Genomic DNA, 13,617 nt, shown 5'->3' with positions numbered 1-13,617 from the left:
TACTTCTGATTGATAGGCTTTGTGAGGATTAATTAGGTTAGTATTGGTAAAAGACTTTGAAAAGTGCTTGGCCCATAGGTTTGTTACTATTATTATATTTTGTGTCATATATTTTATTTTACTTTTCACTATATTGTCTACATTCAGTTTCTATTGTTTTGTTATGTATTTCTTCTGATACCATGGAAGATATAGTAGATTGTATTTTCCAAAGATTAAAAAAAAAAAAAAAGAAAATTAATGCTGAGTTAGGTGTGTAGATACAACAGCCTTCAAGCCATTCAAAAGTCTTGGCCTACAAATAGGCAAATTCACTTTGTATATTTCTCACAAGCATAACCATTATTAGCTAATGGCTCTTAGACATGTGAAAATGTGCTTCAAGCTTCTTTGTTATTGTGCCCGCCTCGCTGTAAAGGAAGCTAGAGAAAAGTGGTGAGAAAATTGTGAGGAGTTTGGTGTGTAGGATAGAGAGTAGCACATCACTTCATGCCCACATTAGTGAGAAGTGCAATATTCTGACTATTCTCTTGCATCCATCAGGTGACAGTGCAATTGTGGAGCAATGGCCCTTTGCTGAAGGGTTGTCCCTTCCATTCCTGGCACTTTTACAATCAGCACTCAGGACTTTTTCTGGGAGAAGTGAGAGGCAAGAGGGAAAGCTGAGGGATTATTTGAATGATCTCTTTTAAGGAAGGCAACCTTTTCTCCCGTTGTCCTTGATTCAGCCATCTGGCTCTGGGAATTTGTTGCTGAATGTTTCTCGACTGTAAAATTTAAACAGATGATTAACCCCTTTTCCTGCCACACCAGCATGCTTGCTATTAAAATGACTACTAGGACCAACCTTTGAATATCCAGGCAGGCTTAGGGTAAGTGAGAAAATAAAAACTAGCAAAGTCCACCAAATGAATAAAATTCCACCTTAGTTTTTTTCTCATTGTTACCATGACTTGATCCGTGTATTCAAGTTCAGTAAATGTCCTTTTAGAGTCTCTCTCTGGCATCTGCACCTTCAACTGCACCCAACTAAATGGCACCACAAAGTCTGGGTCTCAAATGGAGCATCTTATGATTATCGACACTAGCTCATGATAGAGATGATCCTTCCCTTCACTGCTTCACGTCTACGGGCCCTGCAAAATCTACGGTAACTGTCTTTGGTATGAGCCAGTCAGGCTGTATCAGTCAAAGGTTGACAAAAAGTGTCCAGTGCATAGTTGGTAAAGTCTCCAGAAGCTCCCTATACTGGATCAAGTCCTAAAGAGATAACTTATCTTCTCATACAAAAAAATCATGAATGTGTACTTCACTCGGTGTTTTAGAATTTGGTGATAGTCACGAGAAAAATCACCACTGAAAAGTGAGAATGGGAGAGTCAAAAAGAGTAGGACCATTGAGCGAACAACATGTACCTGTAGGATAATGTTCATTCACTGGCCAGTTGTCCACCTGCAGGGTGGCGTTGCCGCCGTTCCTGGTGAAGCGTACCACATGGTATTTGCCGTCATTTACAGGGGTTCTCTCCTCTTTGATGGAGATGTCAACTGTGCCAATATTGAAGACAACTCCAATTTTCCCCTGTTCCTATAATAAAGAAACACAAAAGGCATAGTTATTACCAACCACGAAGTTCTCTCCCTTTAAACTTGATCCTCCAACCAGCAATAAACTTGTAGGTGCCCAGAGGGAGCTGTCAGCATGAAGATGATAATAGCATTCTATATTTCTCCATGAGCTTTCATCCTGAGCATAAAACCAATAACATAAAAACTACCCAAATTGCTCTCACAGGCTGCACTGCACAGGTTACATCATTCAGTTCCCCTCAATGCAAATCAGGCCTGGAACTACCTAGTAGCTATGCAATGACAATGCAAAGTTTATTTCTGTGAGATGAATTAGGCCTGTTTACTAAGAGAGTACACTAAGATACTGGACCTTAAATCATTTATCAATTCAGATTACAATTAAAGTGGAAATATGTATGAGCCTCTCTGCATATTTTCATGCAATCAAGGCAAAGCAGAGGAGCACAGAATGGTTAGGAGCCAATGTCAGAGGAGCTGGATATATGTATATCCATATATATATGTATATATATACATACACACACACGCGCGCACGCGCGCATGCACATAATGGTTCTGCAGTTCCAAACCACATAGAAAAGGTAACCCCAGTAGAGGCCAGTGAAACTGACCTAGAATTTTCAGAATTAGATGGCTGCCATGCCTCCCAGCTTGTAGCCCTACTCCTCAGATTAATCCAAAGAGAGATATATTCAAGACCAGAGCTTATGCAACGCAGAAGAAGAGAACCTCTGTGGCCACCAAAGACTTGTCAGAAGGGAAATTGCAATGAATTCAATAAGAGTAACACTATGGCAGTGAAGACGGTGATATGGTGTGGATGTGTCCCCACCCAAATCTAATGTTCAGTTGTAATCTCCAATGTTGGAGATGGGGCCTGGTGGGAGGTGATTGGATCATGGGGACAATTTCTCATGAATGTTTTAGTACCATTCCCTTGGTCTTGTTCTCGTGATAGTGAGTGAGTTCTTATGAGATCTGGTTGTTTAAAGTGTGTGGCATCTTCCCTGTGTCTCTCTTGTTCCTGCTCCTGTCATGTGAGACTCTTCCTCCCCTATTTGCCATGATTGGAAGCTTCCTGAGGGCTCCCCAGAAGCAGATGCTGCTATGCTTCCTATACATCCTGCAGAACTGTGAGTCAATTAAAAACTCTTTTCTTTATAAATTACTCATTCTCAGGTATTTCTTTATAGCAATGTGAGGATGGACTAATACAGATATTAATGATGCAAATGGTGATGCTGGTGGTGATATCACCAACCTCCTGGGAAGTGCACTAAAACACAAAGCATACATAATAATGCTATTAAAACTCTGACTCTTCTCTAATAATTGGTTATGACTAAAAGTTGGAACTAGTATTCACAATGAGACATGGAATAAATGTAACCTTACTATTCAAATATAATCAGCCTCTCTTAAGCTCTTGGAAAGACATCATAGCATTGCAGGGTGTTGGAGGCATGTGTAAGGAGAGAAGGGAGACATCTTGCTCAATTTCTGTAGTTTTCCAAATTACTGGCAATATGTTGGGCATTCAAGGATAATAAAATTTAGCAGTTGTATTAGTCCTTTCCATGCTGCGAATAAAGACACACCTAAGACTGGGTAATTTATGAACAAAAGAGGTTTAATTGACTCACAGTTCAGCATGGCTGTGGAGGCCTGGAAAGCAAACACATCCTTCTTCACGTGGCAGCAGGAAGGAGAAGTGCCGAGCAAAAGAGGAAAACCCCCTCATAAAACCATCAGATATCATGAGAACTCACTCACTATCATGAGAACAACATGGAAGTAACTGCCCCCATGAGTCAGTTACCTCCCACTGGCTCCATCCCACAACACGTTGGGATTATGGGAACTACAATTCAAGATGAGATTTGCGTGGGGACACAGCCAAACCATATCAGTAGTAATTCTGACATTCTACAAGACTGAGTCACAGTATTAGTTCATGATCCTTTGTTATTTTCTATTTTTTTATTCAAGAAGAAGTAAAAGGAAGAGAAGGAGGAGAAGGAGGAAGAGAAAAAGAAGAATGTGAGGAAAGTCCAGAATCCCTATAAATCAAGACATAAAAAAGCATTTTTCTAAATCTCAGATTTAGTCATTTGTTGTATTCATTCATGTATTCATTAAATACACAAATACAAAATTTATTAAGCACCTACTACACTTAAAGTCAACAAATTAAGAGTTATGGATGGAGGGACCCTGGTTTCTATATATAGTTTGGTACACTTCACTTATTTTCCCAAAATGCAGGCTTTCCTCAAGTTTCCATTTAACACTTGGTATGTCGGTTCATCTTGTATCCAATAAAAGAATGGACAAGTCACGCAGAAGTCTTGATCTTTAAAAGCGAGGAATCTATTAGAATGATCAACCAAAGGAGGCTGTGAGCATTCAAGGATGTAGAGATACAGGGTGGACCTCAGTATTTCCTTTGTGCCCTGGTTACATAATATGCAATATAAAATGATATCTGCAATCCCCATGTCCTGTTCTCTGGGAAAAGAGCTCCAGGTACCTCCCAAAATTGTGACTAAACACACTCATGATTTCTTAAATCTGTTTGTTGAAACCACTATCTACATCTCTGCACCAGGAAAAGCACCTAGCTTTAAAATATGACGCATATATAAATGAACCTGACTGTGGGTTCTTTTTGTACTTTTCATGCCCATAACTAATATTATTATCCATTTTACTCTTCTTGTTTCTCAAGGAATTCAGAAACGGTAATATGACTTTTCTGCTTTCTCTTGGAGAACTGGTATTCATTTCTAAGGGTGTGTGTGTGTCACTGCCCACTACCCTCATGCCTAAATAAGCAAGGCTGTAATAATGTGAGCCATAACCTGCTTAGCAGAATGGAAGTACTAGAGGAGTTAAGAAACCATGACTGCAGACACCATTACTCCTCTGCCCACCCCACAGATGTGGGCTGTTTATTGCACCACTGTTCTTCAATGAGAAACCAGTACATAAATCCTGGATGCATGGAAAGGACTGCTGGTGATTCAATTCACCCCTAAGTCACTAATTAATCATGGATGGAAAACAGTTTTAGGGGAAGCACGGAGACTTTTAAACCAGCATTCTATAGCTTTTCAGCGACAGCAGTGGCCAAGTACGGTTCTGGCTCAGTGAGTTGGCTGATCAGCAAGATATATTCTTGGGCAGATTTTCTGCAAGATCCATATTAGATTCAGGAAAAGAAAAGATTTAATCTCTGCCAGAATAAATATTTGGTCCTTATCTTAGGTGCCACACATTTGCCATTGTAATCACTGTTTCCGGGAGATCTTAATCCTGTTAGCTCACTGCCAAAGTCAGTGGAGACCCTTCCCCAGGTGTTTCATTTTGTTTCCCACAATGGTAAATGTGGCTGTGCTAGACCTCAGATGTGGTCTCTCTATTTGCAGTAATAAAATTTCATTACTGCAGCCTCCTTGTCATTTGTCATGGGACCACAGTGGCATTATAATCTGTGGCTAACTGCTTTGTTTCAGTTCATTAGAAGTCACGGAAGCCTTGTGGCGAATACCCATAGAGTTGCCCAGGCTTGAATCTATCATGCTCAGCTGCCATGCAAATCAACTCTGCTGACTCATGTGTCTAGAAAAGAGAAGATGTGAGGGAACAAAAGCATTGGCTTTGGTGTCAGACCTGACTGACCTTGGGCAAATTACTTGATTTTCCTGAAGCCACTTCTTGATAACACACTATAGGGACAGGATATCAGCATTACATACTTCATAGGGCTGTTGTAAGGATGATATAATATGATGAACATGATGGTACTTTATAAGTAATAAAACATTACATAAATATATGAGATAAAACAGATCAGGAGAAGGAACCGCGCAATCATTTGATCAGATATAACACTCTGATTTTTGGAGAAATTGTGTCAATAGAATAAATGTGGGTTTTAGCCTAGCATGGTTCAAATAACAGCGATGGCTCTTAAAGCTGTATGACCCTGGTCTGATTATTTTACTTCTGATTTCTCTTTCATAAAGAGATGTGTGGAGGGAAAGAGGGGCCAGTTGTTACCTCTGAAGCTTGCTGTGAGGGTTATAGGAGAGCACAGACATGTGAAGCACCTGGCATTCACTGTGGATAATTTTGGATCCACAAAATGTCAGTCTTCTTTCTCCCTTCTTCTTCCTCATTAGTGTAATTGAAAGTAGTGTCATGAGCTGAGGCCTAGTTGGCTTGGTGGGCACTGTCATCAAGACATATTGTGAAAATAAATGTAAATTTTAGCAAACAGAATATATATTAAAACAATTTATGCAGGGTTGATTTCCTATCACAATTTGGTAGTTGCTATCTCTCTACATTCTTTGTAACCAGATATTATAAGCCTCTCTAAGAAATGCAAAGTATAGCTGCAAAAACAGCATGACTATAAATTTTAATAACTCCACAGCCATCACCACTAAAGTTGCTACCAAGACAATTGTTTCAATCTATATTCTTCCTTGATATTAAAAACAAAAACAAGTGGTAAATCAGAAGACTTTACCAAAGAATCCTCAAGTGCATTCAGGAAAAAAGACTGAACAGCACGGAAACCAGCTGTCTTTAAATAGCCAGTAAGTCACTCTTCATCAATAATGACTGTTTATGAGCCCACCTGGCTCCCCAAATTAGTCCAGCTTCAGCTTCCCTATCCTCAATCAGTCACATTGCAGTTATTGTTGCTGACCCAAGAGATGCTACCGACACCAGGGTCAGACTCCAGGAGCAGAAGTGCTCAGGGGCAAGAAGAATTCTCAGGAATAAAGATGTCCCTGAAGGCTATCTCTTCATTCATTCCAGACTGCCCCTGGGGAAGACGGAATGCACCATCCACTATTTTAGAAAATTGCAGCTGACAGAAACAGAACTGGGATTCTCAAATGTATGCCAGGGATATGGGCAATGGAAGCAGGTCTCAGTGTCTTAACTGCTAGGCTTCCCACAGAATTTGTTGGTTCAGTGCTAGGCAAGAACACAAGGAAGACAATATGTAAATAATACCTCCTGTGGGCCAGGCACAGCAAGGTCTTCCATACCCATTTCAAAGTCTGGTTCCTAGTAAAGAAAGTAATGAGTGGCACTGTTGACCACATTTTCCTAGTTCTCCTCCATTATAGCGTTGTAGTAAGAGAGGCCTTTTGGGTCTCGTTGTGATGGGTTGGGCCAAGAGAACAGTGTTAACTGATAAATTGAGTATCATTCCTGAGCCGTGCATTTAGTTGCTGGTGTGAGACCCACGAGAGTTCTCTCATTTGTTGTCAACCACTGCACCCAGCAAACTCCTGGTAGCGGCTTCTTTGTCATTCTGGGTCATTGAGTGAGGATGGCAATAAGCCAACTTGCTATGGACATGCCCATGGCTGAGAAACAAAGCTTGGTTGCTTTATAGCACCAAGTGTTTGAGGCTTTTGTCACTGCAACATAAACCAGGCTACCTAAATGGACAGAACAGGTGCTCAGTAAATATTTTTATAATAGAATTATATTCAAATTCTTACAATTAATTACAAGAGAATTCACACAGTAAGAGATTTATTGAAAAATAGAATCCAGGCCTGACTCTAAAACCCATGCATTTCCCACAGTCACAGCTTTTACATGTTACAATTGAGTTAGTTATTTCTATAACAGAAATATATGTGTTACATATTACATATTTTATGTATGCCTAACTTACCTGTCCACTTAGCCTAATTGTGAGTATTTTAAATGTAAGTATCCTAACATGGGCTCAGTAAATATTTGTTAAATTAGTGGATATGGAAATGAATAAATAATGAATTAGAATGTGTGGTTGTGATTTTAAAAAAGTATAAGAATCTTTTTTTGTACCATAAGAGACCAAATATGATTTCAGTATTATAGGATAAAATAAATAATTGCTACTATATTCATATTTTGTGCAATAAATCTTAGGCAAAACAACTCACTATGCTTTATAAATGCATCTGTAAAATACAAAAAGATGAGGTACAGCTTACTTGATTCATCAATTTTGACTTTGACTAACAGAGGCTTTTATTGAAGTTCTTTAGAATAAAACATTGAACTCAGTAGAACATAATTTGAGCTCTTTTTGTGGCTATTAACTGTCTTTCAGTGAAGATCATTAGTCTCTACTCTTTCAATATTATGGTCTTCTTGTTCTACACTCTGGACAATTGTTGGTTTATAAGCACAGAGTAAGCACTTCATTATTAAGGTATTTCAAGAGAGGTAAGAGACCAGGTCTCTCCATTGAAAAATCTAAATCAGAGAGGACGCCTTTCAGAAATCACCCAAACTGACAAGACCACAGCTACAGAGCTTGAAGATCTTTCAAACTCCATGATCACCTCATGACAATGACCCAGTCCCCTCCCCTTGAGAAGCTGAAGTGTGGCTGTGGCAGGAAAAGCAGGGGAGAGGAAATTGTCTACTTTGTGTTCTAGAAGAATTTGAGCTTTAGAATCAAAAGAATTGGGACTGATTAAGGCTCCACATTATTTTTTCCATGTGATCTTGAGCAGGTCCCTCAACTATCCATGGATCAAGCTTTGTCTAGAAAAATGATATGAAGACAAGAGCAACAATAATACTTGTGTTAAATAGTACTTATTAAGAGAAATAAAATCTTGGCAAATTCTGAAGGTATCTACAAACAGCGATGTTAAAATATGTTAATGATGGGTTTGGAGATGGTGATAATAGTGATGCTAGATGAGAAATAGTACTAATATAGATGACAGGTGAGTCAGAGACATTTGCACACTCCCTATAGGATACTGCTCTATTTACAACGACTGTCTCCCAGTCAAGGTCATCGACTCTGGGATCTGTACACATTGTCCCTAGAAAATTCATATTAAATGGCTTGAAAACTATTTCTCCTTTTCTAAATCTTTACAGGCCTCAGCGAACTTTGCACCCAACCAGGAAAGTTACATCCACCTCTCCCCTGGCTGCAGTTGTGCTTCACCTGGTGTTTTACTGATGTCTGGTTGCACGAGGTCAATCAATTAAAGCGGATTAGATCCACAGTCTGAAATGCTAACAGAGGGCCAAGAGAGATAAGACTGATAAATAGCTCAAGACAGCTCCATCTCTGACTCCAAGCAAAAAAAAAAAGAGAGAGAGTAGGGATGACAGCTTAGGACATCAGGAACCATGACCTGAAAAGGGGAGAAGCAAGGAAGGACAAGACAGCCGATGCAAGTAAATAAGATGCAAGTCAAAGCTACCACAGCTCTAAGTCACCAGTCACAACTGGCATGCTGAGTCATCACGTCCTTCAAATCTACTCGGAACATCCACTTCTCATTCACAGACCCCAATGTCATGCTGGTTTATTTGGTAGTTAAGTCTGACTGCAAGGCAAAATTCAAGTTCATTTCCATAGGTGCCCCAGCCCTGTGCCAAGACCTGGAGCAGTCTCCTCGCAGGACTCAGGTGACAGCTGGCAGGGCAGTGCTGACTAAAATCCAGTACAGACTGAACGTCTCCCATAAACATCCGGTTTCCCTGCTAAATCTCAACCACAGCTGTGAGGAACCACCCGGTGGTCTTCATAAAGAACCCTTAAGCCCTGTGCTCACACTAACAACATTACAGTCCTTGAAATGAGGAAACACATTTTAACTCATCCAGAATTTTTCCAGAACATCTTACACCTTACCTATGTGCTTACAAAGTGAGGTTCTAAGACCCCCAGCAGCAGTATCACCAGCGGACTCATTAGATATGTAAATTGTTGGGTCTAGTGCTAGTGCAAGACCCTCTGAATCAGAAACTCTAGTGTGAGGCCCAGTAACATGTATTTTCACAAGAACTTAAGGTGATTCAGATGCTAAAGTTTAGGAACCACTTTCTTACATTAATGTCTTGGTTCACTAAGGCAGTGATTTCAACAGGGATGCTTATCTCCAGGGACATTTGGCAATGTCTGGAGACATTTTTGGCTGTCACAACTGAAGTGGGGTGCTTCTAGAATCTAGTGGGTCAAGGCCACACATGCTGCTAAATATACAATGATACACGACAAAGAAATATCTGGCTCTAATATCAATAGTGCCACTATTGAGAAACTCTGCACCAGGGAGTGCAAAACTTCAGTCACTCAACAAGTATCCATAGAGCATGTATTGCATGAAAAAAAAAAAAGTTCTACACACATTTACATGCATAATGTATTCTCCAGACAATACTTTTCTGTATGGTACATATGCACGCACACAACAGGCACACATGCACGTGAGTGCACAGCCATATGCACGCATGTGTGAATTTTTAAATATTTAATCTAAAATTGTGTTCTAGCAAACAGAACACAAGGTGAGCAATAAGTATGTATCGATAATCTCTCTGACTCTCCTCTACTCTAAGTGTCAGTCAAATGCCCACTTTGCAGGTATAAACTTTGAAATGCATGCTCACAGAGCCAGAAAGTGGCAGGTCTAATACACATGTCCTATGCCATTTTCTCCATCTGGTCGTGGTAACCCTCTTCCCTACTGACTGATTGCTGCTAGTCCCTAAGGAAGTCTTTTCATTCATCTCCTCAGCAAAATAACATAAGTTGATAGTCCCAACTCTAAATTAGTTACTTTACTTTACTACAGACTAGGTCATTTTAGTCAGTTTCCAAGAATATGCATGATTAGCTCTGAACAGGATGCAAAGGAGATATTTCTTCTCTTAGAAGTAGATATTCTAGGCCAAAAATGAGTAGCTGCTCCTCTATAAATGAGAGATCAGCAAAGAGTGAGTAACCCTTCAAGACCTATTCTGTGGTTATGAGGAAACTTTTAGTGATTCTTTAAAGTGCTTTACTATTTATCTAACTTCCAAATGACAGGCTATATTAGCATTATGGCTTCAAGGTAAATGGACCTACGTGAATAATAAACACCAACCAAGAACTCTTTTTTTCACAAGTAAGGCATTTTCAGTCAATCCCTCAGATAAATTCCCAGTCTAAATTCTATACCATTCTCTACCTGAAAAAAAATTAATATACACATTTCAGAATGGAGAGATTCAGTACTTAGGGTTATCAGATAATACGGTTTAGATTGTGGGAGTTTTTTATATGTTTGAGGTATGAATATGCAAAAGTTGGAGGAGATAGATTGGCCTGGAGCAGAGATCAGCAAACTGTGTGCCAAATAAATATAATAATTGTTCCTGTTTTTATAAATAAAGTTTTATTGGGACATGGCTGGACTCATTCATTGATGTATTATCTTTGGCTGCTTCCATACTACAACAGCAGACGTGAGTAGTTGCAACAGAGATCATGTGGCCTACAAGCCTAAAATATTTACTTTCTGGCCCTTTACAGAAAAAGTTGCTGACCCCTGTTGTGGAACTTTACACAGTTTAAGGTCACCTATGATTTCCTTTTTTTCAGATTTTAATCAATAGTTGATGTACAAGTGGTCAGAATAACTCAAATAGGAGTGGGAGGATCAAATGAGGAGCCTGTATCATACCTGCTCATTCACCTATTGCAGGAAAATTCTCTAGGTGGCCTCGGACCAACCTGGTTTGTGTTCTTTTCTCACTTGTAGTTCTCAAAAATAACTCTAGAATATACCAGAAATGTAACATTCTCAGATAAGGAGGAACTGGCTGGAATAGCCAAGTCTCTGTTCCAGTTCCTACCAGAACAGGATGTCCTTCAACACTTCAGCTTATTGAGTCCTATTGCCCCTGGGGTATAAAACCCGGAGTGGCGTACTTTCCAAGGTCCCTTAGGTGCAGTACATGCACAGGTGGATTCCATTTGCCATAGACAGCTTTCCTGAGCCTTGGAGAATGAGCTCAAAATGAATCCCCAGCTTCTGCTGTCCTTTGCTGCCTATACGTTAAGTAATAAACCCACTTTATGTGACTTGTGTGTGGGGGTGTTCTCTCTCACTAGGCTCAGGCATATTGGTAACCAGTGTACAATGAACCTGATGCACAATTATTATTTGGCAAATAGAACAACGTATCTTAGATATTTTCTAGTAATTTATATAAAATAAGAGGATATATAAAAGCTCACTCAATTAGGCATAAACTAATCTATCTCAGGTCCCACTGAGAGTGGTTTATATACTAAAATAGACTCAAAATAACACTGTTTGAAGGAGGTCAGCTGCAGATGCAGAGAAATAAATTAGAGGCTTCTGGCAAAAGATGGTAGTAGCTAGGAATAGTCTGGTAATGGAGGAGATGGAGCAAAGTTGTAAGTCATTAAAATTGTAATGATATCACATTTCGTTCGGAAAATGTATCTAGTTCTATGGGAGTGAATCAAATACATTTTAAAGGCTTGGGACTCTAAAAGATAGCACACATCACTCTGATGTTAGGATTTCAGTTTATTATATTAGATGGAATGAGAAAAGGGAATAGCATTGCAGCCCAATGAATATCTCAGTCTCCAGGGCTCCAATGCATCTGCAAAACACTCGAGTCACTTGAGTGATAAATGGTGATTAACTGAGCTCTCTCGGTTTACCTGCAAGGGGAATCTACTGTGTCATCATCTTGGGATGAACACACTGAAATAAGGGCTCATTTTTCCTTTCCTAGTTATCGTAAACAAAATGGCCAACAGACTTTAATATATCAGCAGTGCCTGTCTGCACGTGGGGACTCTGGTGTGTGTGTGTCCTGGAGATAGTGTTGCAGTTAGGTCTTTCATCCAGGTGATATTTTATGGTTCTCTTCTTTGTCAACTATCACCACTACAACATTCTCTCATGGATAAGATCAGTAATTCTAATTCAAAAGGTGGGTTCTTACTTACCCCCAACCACCATAATAAAAGCAACAAACATTTTTTAAAAAGTGAAATTTAAAAAGCTCCAGTACTTCAAAAAAAGGCCGGCCCTATGACCTCCATGACAGCATCAAAGCCTCTGTAGGGGAGAATGATCTGGACACCCAAGCAGAAATATGAAAAGGAAAGTGCTTTCCCTCAGTCCTGATGAAATTAGTAAAGGTGACCCCAAGCAGACACTGGAAAACATGTCACAGGGAGCTGACTCATACCTTTTGAAAAGAATCCACCATACCAGCATTGAGAATTATTTCAAAGCTATGTGCTCTTTCGATAGAATAATTAGAGAACACATCTCCTAATTTTAATTTACTTGAATTCAGTATCCCTACCAAATTAATTATAAAGTGAGTAAGTAAGTTTCAGCCAGATGAAGAAATAGAAATGTCCCTGGAACAGCATGAGGTCATTGTTCCCCTAAGATATGGCAGGCACTGTAAGCCCTCTGGAAGCCGGTCAGAGCTTCAGATACACAAATTATCCATGGAGTTTATAGTGAACTCATACACAATATGAAGAAGCATTTATTTTTTTGACATTTAAAGGGCACAAACATTCTTCTCTCTCTCCTTTATGGGTGAGCCACAATTTTGTTCATTAACATGACGAAGGTAAATGATTTCATTCAAGAGGCTGAGGAACATAATGCCAGAGAAATAGTTATTTGTGGATATGTTGCCATGTAAATGTGTATGTGATTGTGTGTGTTTGTGTTTGAATAAAACCTTAAAACTTACTTACACAAAAGTTAGTCCCTTTGACCCTCTTATTTTCTTTTAGGCAAAGCAATGGTGGCTCAGTAGAATCTAAGCCCCTCTGTGTCCACTGAAGGTCATCTATAATCCAACTGTAATATCGCCCTTAAACAGTGGCAGAACAGTCAGTGGAATCCTGAGTCTTCACTTTCAATACGAAGCCTCTCAGGAATATGAATCTATTATAGACCGGACTCAAAACAAACTAGGGATTCTAGCATGAATCAAATATCAGAAAGATCTAGAGTCAACATTAGCTTTAGGGAATGGAACTGGTCATTAGGGATCACTGATCTAGGAATGACCCAAACACAGGAAAGATCTTCTAGTTCTGGCCTAGCCCAAAGCTCAATGAGGTACCCTTTCCTATCTGAAGAAGAGAGTTTTCTCTGCAGAAGGTCCAGCTTTCCTGGCCAGTGTGCATTGG

At 39.6% G+C, this 13,617-nt stretch overlaps 1 protein-coding gene across 44 annotated transcripts in view; it reads right to left on the bottom strand.

The window, feature by feature from the left end:
- NRXN3 (neurexin 3) overlaps positions 1-13,617 on the bottom strand; it is a 1,691,350-nt gene that overhangs the window by 195,105 nt on the left and 1,482,628 nt on the right. For all 44 annotated transcript variants that reach the window (XR_010136857.1, XR_010136859.1, XR_010136858.1 and 41 more), the window contains 1 exon segment: positions 1,416-1,587. Coding sequence is in view for 39 of the 44 variants with exons in the window: in XM_054529674.2 (XP_054385649.2) it covers positions 1,416-1,587 (172 nt within the window). In the remaining 5 variants the exon portion in view is untranslated.

The sequence above is a fragment of the Pongo abelii genome, chromosome 15 (assembly GCF_028885655.2).
Source record: "Pongo abelii isolate AG06213 chromosome 15, NHGRI_mPonAbe1-v2.0_pri, whole genome shotgun sequence".
NCBI classification, from domain to species: domain Eukaryota; kingdom Metazoa; phylum Chordata; class Mammalia; order Primates; family Hominidae; genus Pongo; species Pongo abelii.
Note: the sequence above shows the minus strand (reverse complement) of the source record. Positions and strands in the feature narration are given on the sequence as shown.